Source organism: Tupaia chinensis, unplaced genomic scaffold, assembly GCF_000334495.1.
Source record: "Tupaia chinensis unplaced genomic scaffold, TupChi_1.0 Scaffold139917_1, whole genome shotgun sequence".
Lineage (NCBI taxonomy): Eukaryota > Metazoa > Chordata > Mammalia > Scandentia > Tupaiidae > Tupaia > Tupaia belangeri.
In genome coordinates this window covers 237,930-256,833 of record NW_006199796.1, presented here as the reverse complement: position 1 = coordinate 256,833, position 18,904 = coordinate 237,930, and the positions used below count along the sequence as shown (strand labels likewise).

At 39.3% G+C, this 18,904-nt stretch overlaps 1 protein-coding gene across 3 annotated transcripts in view; it reads left to right on the top strand.

Annotated features, from left to right (window-relative positions):
- The window catches only part of MSH2 (mutS homolog 2), an 87,342-nt gene that overhangs the window by 60,713 nt on the left and 7,725 nt on the right, over positions 1 to 18,904 (top strand). For all 3 annotated transcript variants that reach the window (XR_003546815.1, XM_027765899.1, XM_006162350.3), the window contains 5 exons: positions 4,257 to 4,407; positions 9,271 to 9,368; positions 14,176 to 14,421; positions 16,602 to 16,806; positions 18,310 to 18,557. Coding sequence is in view for 2 of the 3 variants with exons in the window: in XM_027765899.1 (XP_027621700.1) it covers positions 4,257 to 4,407; positions 9,271 to 9,368; positions 14,176 to 14,421; positions 16,602 to 16,806; positions 18,310 to 18,557 (948 nt within the window). In the remaining variant the exon portion in view is untranslated. The remainder of the gene's footprint in view (positions 1 to 4,256; positions 4,408 to 9,270; positions 9,369 to 14,175; positions 14,422 to 16,601; positions 16,807 to 18,309; positions 18,558 to 18,904) is intronic.

The window sequence follows — 18,904 nt, the reverse complement described above, 5'->3', positions numbered from 1 at the left end:
GGGAGCCCACCGCCCTTAACCACCATGCCACTGGCTGGCCTGATCTATTTATTTTTAAGAGAGATTTTTACTATAAGGGCGTGTGCTTTCACCAGAGAGACAGAAAGTGAGAAATCATCCCCTGGGGAGATGGCCACTCTGCAATCCCTTCTCTTCCATCCTTCTCTGTCCTTCTCTTGGGATCTTGGGCATGTTCGCACACATGCCTGTGTGAATTTTAAGTCTGGGACTGGGACTTGAACCCCGGTCGACTACGTGGGAGTCCAGTGACATAACCATTATGCCATCTGCTGGTCCCAACTTTTATTTTTTTTAAACGTCCTGCTTCTGTACTCGATTATTGATTCCCTAAGGTTTACACTATTTTTTCCTCCAGGTTTTTCTCTTTGTGCTGAGCATCTTGTACACATGTTGTTGAATTAATAAATGAATCTTAGAATGTTTGAACTAGCAAAGTTTTTGGAGCAGTAATACTTCATCCTTTGAAGAATTTGATGCAAGTTAGGAATCTTCTTCCCCAAAATATATCCATCCCTGTATAGAAGATTTTGTAAATAGTTTCCACAGAGAGTCCATATATTGATTAGTTCCCATATTAAGAACTTTTGCCTTACAGCTATTGAAGTCTACTTTTTTCATCTCCTAGCTTAGAGTGTTGAGACTCAGGAAGTATCAATGTGTAAATTATTAATTGTGTGTGTGTTTTAATTTGCTATAGGGCATGTGCACTCAACCAGAGAGAGACAGAGAGAGAGAGTTAGAGTAAGGGAAAGTGAGAAAGCAACCCCCACCATCACACCCTACTAAGGGGAATGGCTACACCATATTCCATTTTCTTCTGTTCTCTCAAAGATTTTGGGCAGGGATGCATATACACCTGGCGTGTTTTTTAAATCACCTGGTCTGCGACCCGAGTCATGCAGTTCAGATCCCCATGTGGGGTCCAACTGCCTTAGCTATTAACCACCTAGCTGACCCAATTTTTTTTTCTTTTTTTTTGAAGAGGTTTTTGCTATAGAGCGTGTACGCTCGCCAGACAGGCAGAGACAGAGAGACAGAAAGCGAGAAAACACCCCCCAGGGGGTTTGGCCACACCACAATCCCTTCTCCATTCTCCTCTTGGGATCTTGGGCACGCACGCACATGCGCCTGGGATGAGTTTTAAGCCACCAGGTCCGGGACTCAAACCGCGGTCGACTACAAGGGAGTCCAGCGACATAGCCATTAGCTAACTGTTGGTCCCCCAATTGTGTGTTTGAAATGATTTTGTTTTTCTTCAGGAGGTAGTCTGTCATAGGTCACATATGCTTGCCAGAGACAGGTAAGAGACAAACAGTGAGAGGAAAGTGAGAAGTCACCCCTCTGGGGGTGGCCGCACCACAGTCCCTCTCCTCCATTCTCCTCCTGGGTTCTTGGGCACACATTTGCATGTGCCTGGTGTTATTTTCAAGCCCCCAGCACTCAAAAAGTAGTCAGTCATGTGGCAGTTCAGCACGTTAACCACCATGCCACCTGATTTTCTTTCTTTCTTTCTTTCTTTCTTTTTTTTTTTCTTTTTTTTGGAGAGGTTTTTGCTATAGGGGACAAGCAGTTGGCATAATGGCTATGTCGCTAGACTCCCATGTAGTCGACCGCGGTTTGAGTCCCCGATCCGGCAGCGTAAACTCACGCCGGGTACTTGTGTGTGCATGCCCAAGATCCCGAGAGGAGAATGGAGAAGGGATTGTGGTGTGGCCAAACCCCCTGGGGGGTGATTTCTCGCTTTCTGTCTCTCTGTCTCTATCTTTCTGGTGAGCACATGCGCCCTATAGCAAAAAAAAAAAAAACCTCTCCAGAAAAGAAAAAAAGACCTTTATGAAGCTTTTTATAAGTTTACATAAATTCTGTGACTTAGCATATTCTTTTCTAACATTAGTTAAGTTAGATTCAGTGCTTTTTTAAAGAATTATTTAATTTTAGTCATTGTCATTTTATTTATTTATTTATTTATTTATTTTTGAGGTTGACCAGAGAGACAGAGAAGGAAACTGAGAACACAAGCTGCCAGGTTTGGAACTCGACCCACAGTCAACCATGTGGGATTCCAGCTGCCCTTACACCATGACACCTGCTGGCCCCTGGATTCAGTGCTTTGGTCCTTGACCTAATTTCACCAGAAATAACCTCTACACTTTGAGAGCATGTACCTCATTTCAAATAAAGTTGTGATTTTGATAGTATACTAAATATCTAAGTGTTAAGTAAAAATAGATAGCATTTATTCTATAAATATCCCTTTCTTTTATGTTTAGAGATGGTGCTATTCTTCACTTTAAGATGTATATATGAGTAGCAAACTTCATCACCTACCACAGGGCAAATGGTCCTTTTGTTTGACTCTTTGACCTGATTGATTGAAGTCTTTCATTGTGAAATACTTGGACCCTGGCAAACAAATCAAACTGCCCTTCCCCTCTGAAAATTTTGAGGTATTCCTTTATTCAAATCAGTCTGTCTCAATTTTTCTTTTTTATGTTTGGTACAGGGCACATGAACTTGCCAGAGAGAGACAGGGAGAGGAGGGAAAGTGAGACATCACCCCTCTAGAGGGAATGGCCAAGTTGCAATCCCATCTCCATTTTCTTGGGATTTTGGACACACTTGCACAGTTGCTCCTTGTGACTTTCAGGCTGCCAGGTCCAGGACTCATACCAAGCTGCCGGATCCGGGAATCAAACCACGCAGCTGATCATAGGGTACCCAGCCACCTTAATCATCAAGCCATTGGCTGTCTCCAAATCAGTCTGATTTTATTCCTCATAGGTCCTCCCTGGTTAAGTGAAGTCTGTCTTTAGTTTTTTTACCACTTTACTGCTAACTATCATTTGATAGGCATGGTTCAGCAAATAAGTCTGTAGAGACTATCACGTAGATCAATGAAATTATGAGGAGAGGACATATAAAAACTCAAAAATAAGGACCAGCAGATGGCATAATAATTATGTTGCTAAACTCCCACGTAGTCAACTGCAGTTCAAGTCCTAGACCCTGTGGTTTAAAACTCACGCCGGGTGTGTGTGTGTGCATTGTGTGCCCAAAATCCTAAGAGGAAAATGGAAGAGAGAGAATGTGGCTTGGCCATCCTCCCAGAGGGTGATTTCTTGCTTTCTGTTCCTCTGTCTCTCCAACAAGCACACATTCGCCTATAGCAAAAAATATTTCTAATACATATATACATACATACATACATACTTAGAAATCTTAGGTGCATAAAGTCTAAATGTTCAGTTAGATTGTTTGCTTTGTGAAGTTTCTCCTATATTAGAAAGTGTATGTCCTAGTATTTTTTAGCATTTAATTGTCAGAGTCTCAAGTTTTTATTTTTCAAATATTTATTTAGAGAGATTTTTTTGCTGTAGAGTGAGTGTGCTTGCTGGAGAGACAGAAAGTGAGAAATTATCCCTCAACGGGGATGGCCACGCCATAGTCACTCCCATTCCCTTCTCAGGATTTTGGGCATGCATGCACACATGCCCGGTGTGAGTTAGAAGCCACGGGGGCCGGGACTCAAACTGCTGCTAATTCTGTGGTAGTCCAGCGACTTAACCATTACACCATCTGCTGGTCCCTAAAGTTTTTATTTAATTATTGTATTTGATCCCGTTAGTTAAACTCTGTATTAGTTCCAAGGAAATGTTTTGGTTAAGAAAAGAACCCTCAGGGTTGGCAGGTGGCATGGTGGTAGTTAAGGGCACTGGACTCCCACATGGTGGACCACAGTTGGGTCTTGGACCTGGCGGCTTGCTTTTTCACTTTCCCTCTCTTTCTCTCTCTCTGTCCCTCTCTGGTCGAATTGAAATAAATAAGTAAATAAATAAAGCAGGGTAAAATAATATCAAAAAAAGAAAAGAACCCTTATACATAACTCTTTGAGAGTGAGTTCATACCTTACTCATCTTGATATACTCAAAACATCTGTGACCGCATGTGCCACCTAGTGCTGGTACTGTACTGCCCTGGATAGGTTTATTCAGAAAACACCTTCAGTATCAGAAGCTAATGTCCATAAGGAGTTCAAAGATTTTATACATAGCCTTAAATCATGTAGTTTTTGAATAAAGCAGATTCTAGTTAGATAATCTTAATAATTTCTAGTATGTTGTTGTGTAATAATAGTGTGTTTTTTACTATTTAGATTTAATGATTTTTAAACATTTGCATTGAAAAATGACTGTAAATACTTATAGCATACTTTTTTCTTCTTTCTGATCATGAAGGCTTGGACCCTGGCAAACAAATCAAACTGGATTCCAGTGCACAGTTTGGATATTACTTTCGTGTGACCTGTAAAGAAGAAAAAGTCCTTCGTAACAATAAAAACTTCAGTACAGTAGACATCCAGAAGAATGGTGTTAAATTTACCAACAGGTTTGTATGTTTATATTATAGTTTGCTTTCTTTTTTTAAGAGAGTTTTTTTTTGCTATAGAGTGTGTGCGCTTGATGGAGAGACAGAGAATGTGAGAAATCATCCTCCAAGAGGGATGGCCATGCCACAGTCCCTTCTCCTGTATTCTCTCAGGATTTTGGATATGAACACACTCGTGCCTGGCATGAATTTTAAGTGGCCAGGTCCAGAACTGGAACTGTGGTTGATTATGGGGGAGTCCAACAATGTAACCATTACACCATCTACTGGTCCCTGTATTATAATTATGTGGATTCTTTGGTGAAATGTTACTGTTCTACAATAAGGAAGTTTTACCTTATTTACTGTTCATTGATATAAAGTGTCAGGTAAGAGTCAAGCTTTTTTTTTTTTCTTTTTTTTGGAGAGTTTTTGCTATAGGGTGCGTGCGCTCGCCAGACAGAGGGAGAGAGATAGAAAGCAAGAAATCACCCCCCAGGAGGCATGGCCACACCACAATCCCTTCTCCATTCTCCTCTCGGGATCTTGGGCACGCATGCAAACGCGACTGGCATGAGTTTAAGCCACTAGGTCTGGGACTCGATCTGCGGTCGACTACGTGGGAGTCCAGCGACATAGCCATTACACTAACTGCTGGTCCCAAGAGTCAAGCTTTTTAAGACTGTTCTATGATTTAGTTTTTATTATGTTTTGTATTGGTTTCAAAGCTAGTTCCAATTCTGGTTTAGTTACTTTTGAGTGTTTTTATATAAATAACTATGTATGTATGTATATATATGTGTGGTGTGTGTGTGTGTATAAAATTATTTATTCACTTTTATTTATTCATTCATTTATTGTAATTTAACCAGAGAGAGAGAGAGGAGGGGAAGTGGGAAAGCAAGCCACCAGATCGGGAGCTCATGGTTGGCCGTGTGGCAGTGTCCAGTGCCTTAACTACCACGCCACCTGCTGGTCCTCATGTGTTTATATTTTCTAAGAAAACTTCACTATCATTTATCAGGTTAATAGATAACAGATTCTTCTGGTCTTTCAACTGGATTTTTAAAATAGTTTATGGAAATTTCTACCCGCCTTAATGAGACCATTTATTGAATTACAGATTTTTTTTTTTTAATTGTGCTCCATGTTGAAAAAAATCTTACCAGTTTTTTCTGCCTTTTTTCTCAATCTCAGGAAGCTTCAAAAGCTGATTATTCGTAGGTGGAAAAAAAAGTAGTTTAAAAAATCTGAGGGACCAGCAGGTGGCATGGTGGTTAGGGTGCTGGACTCCCAGATGGGCAACTATGGTTTGAGTCCTGGACCTGGTAGCTTGCTTTTTCACTTTACCTCTCTCTGTCTCTCTGTCTCTTTCTGTCTCTCTCTATCTCTCTCTCTCTCTCTCACACACACACACACACACACACACACACATGCATGCACGTGTGTCCTGTCTCTCTCTGGTCAAATTAAAATAAATGAGTAAATTAATAAAGTTAAATAAAATAATTAATTTTTTAAAGAATCTGAGGTCAGCTGGTGGCACAGTAGTTAAGAGCACTGGACTTTCACACGAATGACCACGGTTTGAGTTCCAGACTGGGTCGCTTACTTTCTCACTTTCTCTCTTTCTCTCTCTCTGTCCCTCTTGTCAGATTCTAATTAACTAACTTTAAAAAATATCAGCAACTTATGGGGGGTATATTTATCTATTCTCTTTGTAAAGTGTTAGACCCTGCGTCATTTTTATTTTTTTGAGAGGGTTTTTTTTGCTATAGGGCATGCACACTCACCAGAAAGACAGACAGAGTGACAGAAAGCGAGAAATCATCCCCCAGGGAGGATGGCCAATCCCTTCTTCTCCATTCTCCTCTTGGTTTCTTGGGCGTGCACCCACACATGCCCGGTGTGTTAAGCCATTGGGTCCGGGACTCAAATCGCAGTCGACTACATGGGAGTACAGCGACCCAGCCATTACGCCAACTGCTGATCCCTGAAAGCAGCTTTTTAACATATGATTGCTTTTCACTTATTTATTTAACAATAAAAGTGTGTCTGTTATATTCAGACATTATTCTAAGTGCTTAGATACTCAGTGAGGAAAACCGTCTATTTAGTTTGTTCATCATAACAATTATGATGTAAATAGGACAGGTATGTTTCTCTCATTTTTTATCGGTGAAGCTGAGACTTCAGTTCTCTTGGGTTAGATAGCTACTATTGGTAGATACACAAACCTACATCTCTATTTCCAAATCTAGTTGTATTCTCAGACATACTGTCTCTCCTGGTGTATGTGTGTGTTGCTTATTAACTTAGATAAGATAATTTTGGGGTGTCATAATCTTCTTCAAATCACCCATGGGTTGGTTATGTATAAAAGAGATCAGACTGACTGCCCACATGATACCAAAAGGTGTGAAAAATTCTTTCACTCATTGATTTTTGTCAACAAAGTGAATGCTTGGTGTACATTCAACTCTGTTAATCATATCATTTTCCTTCTTAAAAACCTCAAATACCTTGGGTCAGTGGGCGGTGTGATTATTGGGCCACTGGACTCCCACATGGCCGACTACTCTTTGAGCCTAAACCCAGCAACTTGAAAGTCATGCCAGGCACATATGCGTACATGCCCAGAATGCTTGGAAGAAAAATGCAGAAGCCATTGTGATGTGACCATCCCCACTGGGTGGTGATTTCTCACTTTCCTTCTCTTCCGTTTCTCTCTGGCAAGTGTACTTGCCCTATAGTGAAAACCTAAAAATATATGTAATAGTAGTGAAAAGCCTCCAAGCCATGTTATCCACAATAAAATTTAAAAAAGTTTTTAATCTAAAATTTTTATTGTCACCTGCACAATTTGTTCTCTGCCCACCTTTGCTTTTATGTGTTATAATGTGTTCATTCACACAGTGGTTTTCCTTTCTTAAAATTTATTTTATTGGGACCAGCAGTTGGTGTAATGGCTATGCTGCTGAACTCCCACGTAGTCAACCGTGGTTTGAGTCTCGGACCTGGTGGCTTAAACTCATGCCGGGTGCTTGTGCATGCGTGCCCAAGATCCTGAGAGGTGAATGGAGGAGAAGAGATTGTGGTGTGGCCATCCCCCCTGTGGGGTGATTTCTCACTTTCTGTCTCCCTCTGTCTTTCTAGCAAGTGCACTCGCCCTATAGCAAAAACCTCTCCAAAATTTTATTTATCATTATTATTTTTTTTTAGTTTGCTTCAGGCTTCTTGCATTCATAGGGGGGAAGAGAGAGAAAGTGAAAGTAAGAAAGGAAGCCACCAGGTCCAGGATTTAAACTGCCATTGGCTATGTGGAAGTCTAGCACCTTCACCACACCACCTGCTGGACCCCAGTGGCTTTGCTTTTATAATGTCTGCCTCCTGCTTACTTTCTTTTTTAAAAAAGAATTATTTAACTTTATTCATTTACTTATTTTAATTTGACCAGAGATAGAGTAAGTGAGAGAGAGAGAGAGAGAGAGAGAGAAAGTGAGTAAACAAGCCATCAAGCCCGGGACTCGAACCATAGTTGGCCATGTGGGAGTCCAGTGCCCTTAATCACCGTGCCACCTGCTGGCCCCCCTCCTGGCCCCCCTCCTGCTTATTTTCTTTTAGTTCTTTTCATTCATTTCATAGTAGTCTTTGTGTTACTTGCCCATATACTGTTTTTTAGGTGTGGGACTCTAACCACATAGGAGACCAGTGATGAAACTGCTACACTATCTGCTGGTCCCACATATACTGTTCTTGAGCTATACAAATCTCCTGTGCCATTGACTAATTTCATCAAGTTTATTTTTACTGTCTTGGTTAACTGGTTCTCACCTATCTTTTTCTTATAAATCTCTTCCCTCTTTTTCTCAGTAAGATTTAGTTTGTAGGGGGCCAGGAGGTGGCAAGGTGATTAGGGCACTGTACTACCACATGGCCAACACAATTAGAGTCCTGGACCTAGCTGTTTGCTTTCTCACTTTCCCTCTCTCTTTTGTCTGTCTGTCTCTCTCAGGACAAATTATAAGTAAATATTAAGTAAATAAATAAATAAATATAAAATATGTAAATATCTATAAATTATATAAATAATCTATATATTAAATCTTTTATATAAGTAAAAGTATTAGTTTTATAAAACTAAAAGATTCCGTTTTCAGGACCAGCAGATGGCATGATTGTTACATTGCTGGACTCCCATGTAGTCAACTGTGTTTCAAGTCCCAGGCCTGGCGGCTTAAAACTCATGCTGGGCTTGTATGTGTGCATGCATACCCAAGATCCTGAAAGGAAAATGGAGAAGGGATTGCAGCATGGCCATCCCCCTTGGGAGTGATCTCTCACTTTTTGTCTGTTTCTCCAGTGAGCATATGCACCCTATAGCAAAAATCTCTGTCAAAAAAAAAAAAAAAAAAAGATTCAGTTTTCAAAGCATTTTCCTTATTTTGAAAGCTTTCAGTATGAAAATATATCATAGTAATGATAAATACCATGTCATGTGTGTATGTGTGCTTTCAAAAGGGGAGTCCCATCTATCATAAACGAAGATTCCTCTTAAATATTTTATAAAAGGTCAGAGATCAGAATTCACCACAAGGAATTGTGTGTGTGTGTGTGTGTGCGTGTGACATTATAGCAAGAATTTTGCCAGTATGCTGCTCCAAACAGCGTAAAGAACTTCAATAAGTTTAATTCCAGCTACCTTTTCCCCTAAATGAGTTGCCCGTTTTTCTGCTTGGATTTTCTTTCTTTCTTTCTTTCTTTTTTTTTTTTTTTTAAATCATTTTGACTCTTCATGATGAGATCCTCTGGATATGTTTTATGTAGTGTATATTCTGGTAAATGTTTTGATTCTCTTAATAATACTGTTATCTTGACTTGCAGTAAATTATCTTCTTTCAATGAAGAATATACCAAAAATAAAACTGAATATGAGGAAGCCCAGGATGCCATTGTTAAAGAAATTGTCAATATTTCTTCAGGTAAATTTAATAGGACCAATACATTGACTCTTACGCATATGACCTGGTTTATAATAAAAGAAAAACATCAGGTTGTTTGAAATGTTTTGTGGTGTGTATGTGTATGTGTGTGTTTAAAGAATTACTTATTTGTTTTTATTTATCGTTATAATTATTATTATATTTTAAAAATCTGACCAGAGAGAGACAATGGGAAAGTGAGAAAGCAAGCTGCCAGGTGCAGGACACAAACCATGGTTGGCCATGTGGGAGTATGGTGCCTTAACCACCACCTGCTGGCCCTGTGTGTGTGTTTTAAGCCATTATACTGGTCACTATTTAATATGTTTGGCTCCCTATGAAACAACAGAGGCTATATTATGATAGGGAATGTAACTAGAACTTGCTCTTGTACTTAGATAAGCCAGTGCAGACTAAGGAATGGGAATACCCTAATTAACAGGAATGGGCAGAAAAGCACCGAACTGTAACCATAGTTAAAGCACCAAAGGCCATAGAGCACTAATATCTTGGATTACCTACAGGTTTATGGTCTAGATTATAGAAATAAATACATTAAAAAGCAAATTAAATTGGCACCACAGTAATGCTCTTAGAATGGAGTGAATGTATGTGACAGCACAGGGTAGATTGTGATAGGTCAAGCTCGAAGGCTTTGCCTATTACCTTGCATGTACTGATTTGAACTTTATCATGCCTTTCAGAGATATCCTAAAGAACTACTTAACAAAGTAATCAAAAGTTAGCATTACCAGTCATTGGACATATGATACTATGTTCCTGATGTGAAGCAGAAGGAAGGACACAATATCACCTATGTAGTATTCTTGACAAAAATACTTAGCCTAGTTTATAAACAAAAGGGGAAAAAATCTGATTTAGATTGTAATGCATTCTCTTTAAGGTCTGAACTCTTAATCAGTGCCATGAAACAAAAAAAGAAATAGATAGGATTTTCTGTTGAACAGACATGACAGCCAAGTGCAGTGAATGGCTGTTGGTTGGATCAAGATTAAGGGTTGGGGTTGGGAAATACCTAGAGGATACAATTGGAGAAGTTTAACATGAGACAATATAGTGTTAGCATCAGATTTCTTGGATGTGTTGATGGCACGTAATTAAATAGGAGGATATTCTTGCTCTTCAGATATATATACCAAGTTATTTAGTAGTAAGGTATATTACTTTTCAAATAGCTGGTGGCAGACCAGCCCATCCCCTGGTGGTTTATAGGTCGCTGGATCCCACATGGCTGACTGTGGTTTGAGTCCCAAACCCAGCAACGTGAAAAACATGCTGGGTTGGTATGCGTGCATGCCCAAAATCCTAAAAAGAGAAGGGATTTCAGCATGGCATTGGTTGCTTTTCCACTTTCTCTCTCTGGTGAGCACACATGCCCTCTAGTAAATTATATTTTTATAAAGCTGTTTGTAGAACCAGCAGTTGGCATAGCAGTTAAGGTGCTGGACTTCCACTTGGTTGACTGTGGTTTGAGTCCCTGATCTGATGGCTTGAAACTCATGCTGGCGTGTGGGACCAAAATCACAAGAGGAGAAGGGATTATGGTGTAGCTATTCCCTCCCCCCTTGGGGTTGGGTGGTTTCTTACTTTTTCTCTGTCTCCAGGTAGCTTACATATCCTATTGCAAAAAATCTCTCTTTTGGGAGCAGTGCTTGATGTAATGGTTATGTTCCTGACTTCCACATAGTTGATTGCAGTTCAAGTCCTGGATCCGGTAGCTTAAACTTAGGCTGGGTATGTGTGTGTGTGTGTCCAAGATCCCAAGAGGAAAATGGAGAAGAAGGGATTGTGGCATGGCCATCCCCCGGGAGGTGATTTCTGGCTTTCTGTCTCTCTGTTTCTCTCTGCATCTCCAGTGAACTCGTGTGCCCCATAGCAAAAATGTCTCTCTTGCACACACAAAAAGCTGTTTGCATGTATAGTGTATAAATTGTTTTACAGTTAGAAATTTTCATAGTAGATCAGAAGGACTTATAAAACCTTGAGGGTTTTATTTTGACATGCTTTACGTGTTGCTATTGAAATGAATGGTATTGATTTGTAAAGATTACATTATTGCTTGGCAGTATCAGATGAGTGTAGCGTGATAATCTTCTAGCTGAATTATGTTTCTGGCCCTAGAGTGGGTTCTTAAGACTCTTGTAAATATGTTTTATTCTAAGTCTTCATCAAACAAACAAACAAAAAGAACCAATATTCATTAAGTACTTTGCAGGTCAGAGAGTCTAGATTTTTACATTTAAATTGAGGATTTTGTATTTGTAGTCAATCCAAAATTAACTGAAACCTCTTGGTTATAATCTACACATTATGAACTTTTAATTTAAAAATGTAATGAATCTCTTAGTCCAGCAGGGGGTGTGGAGTTTAAGGTGTCTGAATCCCACAAACAGCCTTTGCAGTTTGAGTCCTGGATCCAACAGCTTGTAAATTGGCTGGGCACGTGTATGTACATGTCCAAAATCCCAAGAGGAGAATGGAGGAAAAGAGACTATGTTGTGGGCATCCCCCTGGAGGAGGCATGACTTTCTCTTTTTCTTTCCCTGTGTGGGTGTTTCTCTCTCTGGCTAGTGCATGCACCCCATCCCAAAAACTAAAAGAAAAAAAACAATTTTATCAGGGCCGGCAGGTGACGTGGTGGTTAATGGCGCTGGATTCTCATATGGCCAACCACGATTGATGTCCCAGACCTGACGGCTTGCTCTCTCGCTTTCCCTTTCTCTGTCTCTGGTCAAATTTTAAAAATGGCATTAAATAAATAATTATTTTTTTTTTTAAAAGAAATCGGTCTATCTTTTAGGTAAAAAAAGGAATAAATTTTTTAAAAATTTATTTTATTCATGATAGCATGTATATGCACATGAGAATGAGAGAAGGATCCTTGATAGGGTCTTACTGCTCTGATCCCCTTTCCAGGTTCTCTAGCTAGTCAAGATCTTGGGCATGCTTGCATAAAAAATTCGAGAGCATTTCAAGCTGACCGGGGGACCCAAACCTGTGGCTTCCAGCACTGCAGTTCAGCTTGATACCAACTTTGCTCCCAGGATAGGCCAAGGAATAAATTTTAAAGTATGATGAAACAAAGATAATTATTTATAGTCAGCCATTTATAAATTAATTTTTATTTTCAAAGCATTTAGTACTTTTTATTGGAAACAAAGGAATTGAAAATCAGGTTTAATTAAACTCATAATTTTGTGACTTTCTAAAATGAATCACTTTTCTTTTTGGGTCCAGTGAAGCATTTTAACATGATTGATGTTCATATGCTAGTCTGTGTGACATATGGGTCTGTTTCATCAACTCATTCAACCTGTTAACATTTAGAATCCATACTGAACATTCTACCATTGTTATTATCTTTTTATTTTTATTTATTTATTTTTTTGGAGAGGTTTTTGCTATAGGGTGCGTGCCCTTGCCAGACAGACAGAGAGACAGAGAAACAGAAAGCGAGAAATCACCCCCCAGGGGGAGATGGCCATGCTGCAATCCCTTCTCCTCCATTCTTCTCTCAGGATCTTGGGCACGCACATGCACCCGGTGTGTTTTAAGCCACCGGGTCTGGGACTCGAACCTCAGTTTGTTACATGGTAGTCTAGCAACATAGCCATTACGTTAACTGCTGGTCCCCCATTGTTATTTTTCCTCATGGGTTTTGTCTAGCATGCATCAGGGTCTTTTTTAATGTACATAATAGCTTTTGGTTTGAATGCTCTAGCTATGTAGAACCTTGAAGATGTTTTAAGTGGCAATTAGGAATCTAAATTTATGCTAAAATTATCTGCATGTGCTACTGATTTAAAAGAAAAGCCAACAATCTTTTTTTTAAGTTTTTGCCGTAGGGTGCATGCACTTACTAGAGAGATAGAGAGAGAAAGTGAGAAGTCACGTCCCTGGAGGATGGCCACACCACAATTTCTTCTCCTCCTGGGCTTTTGGGCACACATGTACAACGCACTTGGAGTGATTTTTCAAGACACCAGGTCTGGGACTTAAACCATGGTTGACTATCTGGGAGTCCAGAGCCTTAATAACACCATTCCACCTGCTAGATGTCCTCCCTCCCCCATCAAGTTTTATATGTTCTCTTCACGTTTTGTTATGGCAATCTTTTCATTTATTTTAATGATTATTATTCATAGCAGAGTGTGTGCATGCCCGAGAGAGAGAGAGAGAACGAACCTACAGGGTCTTGTTACACCAGCGTCCATTTCTTCCAGTCCTCCGGCCCATTAGATCTTGGGCATTTGTATATATTTCTGGAGTGTTTAAGCTGACCAGGCCAGAGATTTAAACCATGGTCACTGTGTGGGATCCAGCTTCTGTTAAGGAATGTTTTATATTACTTATGCCATGGAGTGCCCATTCTTTTTTTTTTTTTTTTTTTTTTTTTAAAAATTTATTTTTTTTTTTTTTTTTTTTTTTTTTTAAAGAATTATTTTCCATGTAACTTTATTTGTTTATTTATTTAAGTTTGACCAGAGAGGGACAAAGTAAGAGAGAGAGAGTAAGCAAGAAAGCAAGCCTCCAGAGAAAGCAAGTGACCCAGTCCAGAACCCAGACTGTAATCAGCCATGTGGGAGTCCAGCTCCCTTAACCACCATGCCACCTTCCAGCCCCGTAACTCATTTTGTTAATTTTTCAAAAGTATATAAATTAAGAAATAAGTTTTAAATTCCCAAATAGGTGAGCTAAATTTCCTTTTAATCTTAAACTGAGAGCTTATGTCTTTTTCTATTATATGGTATTCCTGGTTACCTTTTCTGTTTTTATTTTGATACAGGCTATGTCGAACCAATGCAGACACTTAATGATGTGTTAGCTCAGCTAGATGCTGTTGTCAGCTTTGCTCATGTGTCAAATGGAGCACCTGTTCCATACGTACGACCAGTCATTTTGGAGAAAGGACAAGGAAGAATTATATTAAAAGCATCCAGACATGCTTGTGTTGAAGTTCAAGATGAAGTTGCATTTATTCCTAATGATGTACACTTTGAAAAAGATAAACAGATGTTCCACATCATTACCGGTAAAACAAACAAAAAACTTAAGTTTATGCTCTGTTTTATTTTTTCAGGCGGGTGCATAATTGTCCTGGGAGAATATATAATTTAAATTGTTGAAGAAAATGGTATTCCTTGACATTAGAAAAAGAATGTGTTCTTCATAGTAGTTGGTAATATATTCATATTTGAAGAAATATTTGGAAGGGGTAAAAGCTTCCATGAGAGACTATTATGTTCATGTGAAACTTCTGTTCCAGGGGTTCAGGACATTTAAAAATTAGCATCCTTGGGGAACCAGCAGTTAGCGTAATGGCTATGTCGCTGGACTCCCACGTAGTCGACCGCGGTTCGTGTCCCGGACCCGGTGGCTTAAAACTCACGCCGGGTGCATGTGCGTGCGTGCCCAAGATCCCTAGAGGAGAATGGAGGAGAAGGGATTGCGACGTGACCATCCCCCCTGGGGGGTGATTTCTCACTTTCTGTCTCTATGTCTCTGTCTGTCTGGCGAGCGCACGCGCCCTACAGTGAAAATCTCTCAAAAAAAAAAAAAATTAGCATCCTTTACCGATAAAGCTTACTATTGAGTCAGTCCTTTTTTGTTTGTTTGTTTTTAAAGATTTATTTATTCTATGGAACTTTTAAAAATTATTGTTTATTTTTTAAATTTGACAGGGGAGAGAGAGAGAGAAAGCTGCCAGGTCTGGGACTTGAACCATTGTTGGCCATGTGGGAGTCCCAACACCCTCAACCACCATGTCACCTGGAAGCCCAGAGCCAGTCCTTTTAATAGTAAGATTATTGAAGGTCAAAATTTGGCTACTCTAAAAACCTCAACTTAGGATAGCAGTTATTATTTTTTTTAATTTAATATTATTATTATTTTTAAATTTGACCAGGGAGAGAAAGAAAGAAAGGGGAAGTGAGAAGGCAGGGTACCAGGTCTGGAACTTGAACCACCGTTGACCATGTGGTAGTCCAGTACCTTAACCACCATGCCACCTGCTGGCCCTAGGATAGCAGTTTTATTTTATTTTATGTTATTTGTAAAGGGTTTATTTGTTTATTTATTAGAATTTTTTAATTTTATTTATTATTATTCTTCAGTTTGACCAGAGAGAGAGACGTGGAGAGGGAGGGAGTCAGAAAGTAAGCTGCCAGGCCTGGGACTTGAACCTCAGTGGACAATGTGGGAGTCCAGTGCCTTAATCATTAGGCCACCTCCGGGCCCCAAGGATAGTATTTTTTTTTTTTTTTAAGATAGATTTTTACTATAGAGCTGTGTGTTGGCCAGAGGCAAAGAGAAAGAAAGAGACAGAAAGCAAGAGCTCACCCCTCATGGGTGGTGACTCTGCTGCAGCCCCTTTTCCCTTTTCCCATATCAGATGCACGCACACACATCTGATAAGAGTTTGAAGCGACAGGGTCCAGGATTCAGATCGCAGTAGACTAAGGGGAATCTAATGACGTTACCATTACACCTGATCTGCTGGTCCCAGGATAGCAATTCTTTTAAGAATGTATTGTGAAACTTAGAAAAAATTGCATTATGTACAGCCTGGTATAGCATGTTTTGAGTGATCTTAACTGTATTCTAGAGAATAAAATAGGAATCTTTGGGTAAATTTATTTCAGAAACAGTGATTGTTACTGTTTCCCCAAATTGTTTTCTAATTGTATAATCTATCCCCAATAAATAAATTATACATTTTCCTTAAATTACACATTTTCCAAGAGAAGGGCCATGTCTTAGGGCTTTAAGGTAGCATTTAAGTGATTTGACCAGACTAATGCATTCACTAATAGCCCCATTAATGAGTAACCATTGCGTTAATGAATCAATTAGGCTTGTACTGCTATTCTGGGAGTTACTAAATTAGCCTGTAGTCAACGCTGTGAACCATGGAAAAAGGTACGTATGCTCTTTCTAGCCCATAGTCAGTTCATAAAGGTATATTTTTCATGGGTATTGATGAAAGGCCCAGTGTGATTTATCTGACGAAATAAAGATAACTGCTTCAAGGGGCAGAATAGGGAGTAACCTTTGTGAGCATCTTTGGGTGGCCTTTCATTCTGCTTCTGAGATGTATGCTACATCTGTTTGACCTAGTTTTAACTATCACTGTATAGTTTAGGGCTAACAGTTCATTTATTATTATTAGAAAGAAGTTAAAAATCTAATGGTTTGTTACAACTTGTTTTATAGGCCCCAATATGGGAGGTAAATCAACATATATTCGTCAGACTGGTGTGATTGTACTCATGGCCCAAATTGGGTGTTTTGTGCCCTGTGAGTCAGCGGAAGTATCCATTGTGGACTGCATCTTGGCTCGGGTAGGGGCTGGTGACAGTCAGTTAAAAGGAGTATCCACGTTCATGGCTGAAATGTTGGAAACTGCTTCTATCCTCAGGTAAATGCATGTCCCAGTCCCCTGAAGACAGAAATGTTATGTCCTAATACTGTGAAATGTGCATTTACAGATTGATCTGTAAAATCTGAGGACATTTATATTAGTTTAATAGTTATTTTCCTGTGAACTTGATGTACTTAATTATATTAAAAAGGTGATCAGTGATGGTTGGGGAAAACTTCTGTGATTTATCTTTTTATTTATTTTTTAATAAGATAAAATCTTTTTATGTTGCCCAACTCACAGTCCTTCTGCTCAGCCTCTTGAGTAGCTGGGATTATAGGCATGCACCACCTTGCTTGATCTTTCTTGAATTTTTATTTATTTATATATTTTTTTAGATTTTTTTTTTTTTTTTTTTCATAGAGTATACACAATTGCCAGAGAGAGACACAGAGAGAGGGAAAGTGAAAAATTCATCCCCCAGGAGGTGATACTTCTCTATCTCCTCTCGGGATCTTGGGCACGCACACACACGCGCCCGGCATGAGTTTAAGCCACTGGGTCCGGGACTCGAACTGCGGTCGACTACATGAGAGTCCAGCCAATACACTAACTGCTGGTCCCTTTCTTGAATTTTTAAAGTTGTCTCCTTAACCATCATGCCACTTGCTGGCCCCAACAACAGTAGTTTAAATCCTGCCCATCATGACTTGAAAAACATGCTGGGCACGTGTGTAAGAATTCTAACAGGATGGAGAAATGGGGAAGAAGTGATTATGGTGCAACCATGCTCCTTTGGGGGGTGCTTTTTTTCTCTCTCTGTCTCTCTGATGAGAGCATATGCCCAATGGCAATTAAAAATACATATTGAGTTGTTGGGTTCGTTTCCAACCGTGAATAAAGCATTAAAACAGAAAAAAAAAATACATATTGAGGGGCCAGCAGGTGGCGTTGTGGTTAAGCCACTGGACACTCCCACATGGCTGGCCATGGTTCGAGTCCCGTACTTGGTGGCTTGATTTCTCACTTTGCTTCTCTCCGTGTGTCTGTCTTTCTCTGGTCAAATTAAAGAAATGAATGAATAAATAAAATTAAATATATATATACTGATTTCAGTGTTTACTTCCCCTTCTATCAGTTGTTGTTATGTCTATGCCCATTTTTATTTTTCCTTTTTTTTTTTTTTAAGTTTATTTCTTCTATGAATGAGAGCTGTAGCCATCCTCAATAATGTCCCTGTGCCATGATCTCCCCCTAGCTTCAGCCAGGCCGGGATCAAGAGCATGTGCATAGCTGGCATGTTCCTAGAAATCTTTGAATATAAACTTGGAGTCTTCTCATGTGGATTAGCCTCACAGAGCATTGTGTTACCACCATGGCTACTCCTGACTAATTTTTCTATTAAGTTTTATTGACTGTTGGTTTTTTAAAATATATTAAGATAAGTAATGTGTTTGTGGTATAGTCTTCTTTTGTGTTGTCTTTATCTTTTTTTTTTTTTTTTTTTTTCTTTACCACATTTTATGTCATGGAAAATGTTCATGCGATTATGTATTACAGGTCTGCAACCAAAGATTCTTTAATAATCATAGATGAATTGGGAAGAGGAACTTCTACCTATGATGGATTTGGGTTAGCATGGGCTATATCAGATTACATTGCAACAAAGATTGGTGCTTTTTGCATGTTTGCAACTCATTTTCATGAACTTACTGCCTTGGCCAATCAGATACCAACTGTGAATAATCTACATGTTACTGCACTAACCACAGAAGAGACCTTAACTATGCTCTATCAAGTGAAAAAAGGTGAATGTCTCTGATATACGGTAAACTTAGAATATGACAGTGGGAAACAGTAATCCATAATTGCCTTATTTCTTCTAAGTTTGTATGTTTTTAAAATTTATTTATTTATTTATTTATTTTTATTAATTCACTTTACACCATCACAACACACAAATGAATTTTTCATCCAAAATACAATACACTGTGCATTGGCTCAATCAAGCACATCCACATACATGTTCTCAGCAAATAATTTTCCAATTCTTACGTCCTGCATACCTTGCCCTTTGTCTTGCCATTCCTGATCCCCCATCCCCCACCCTCTGCTATGTCCCATCTTCCTCCCCCATTGTCCCTGGCATCCATGG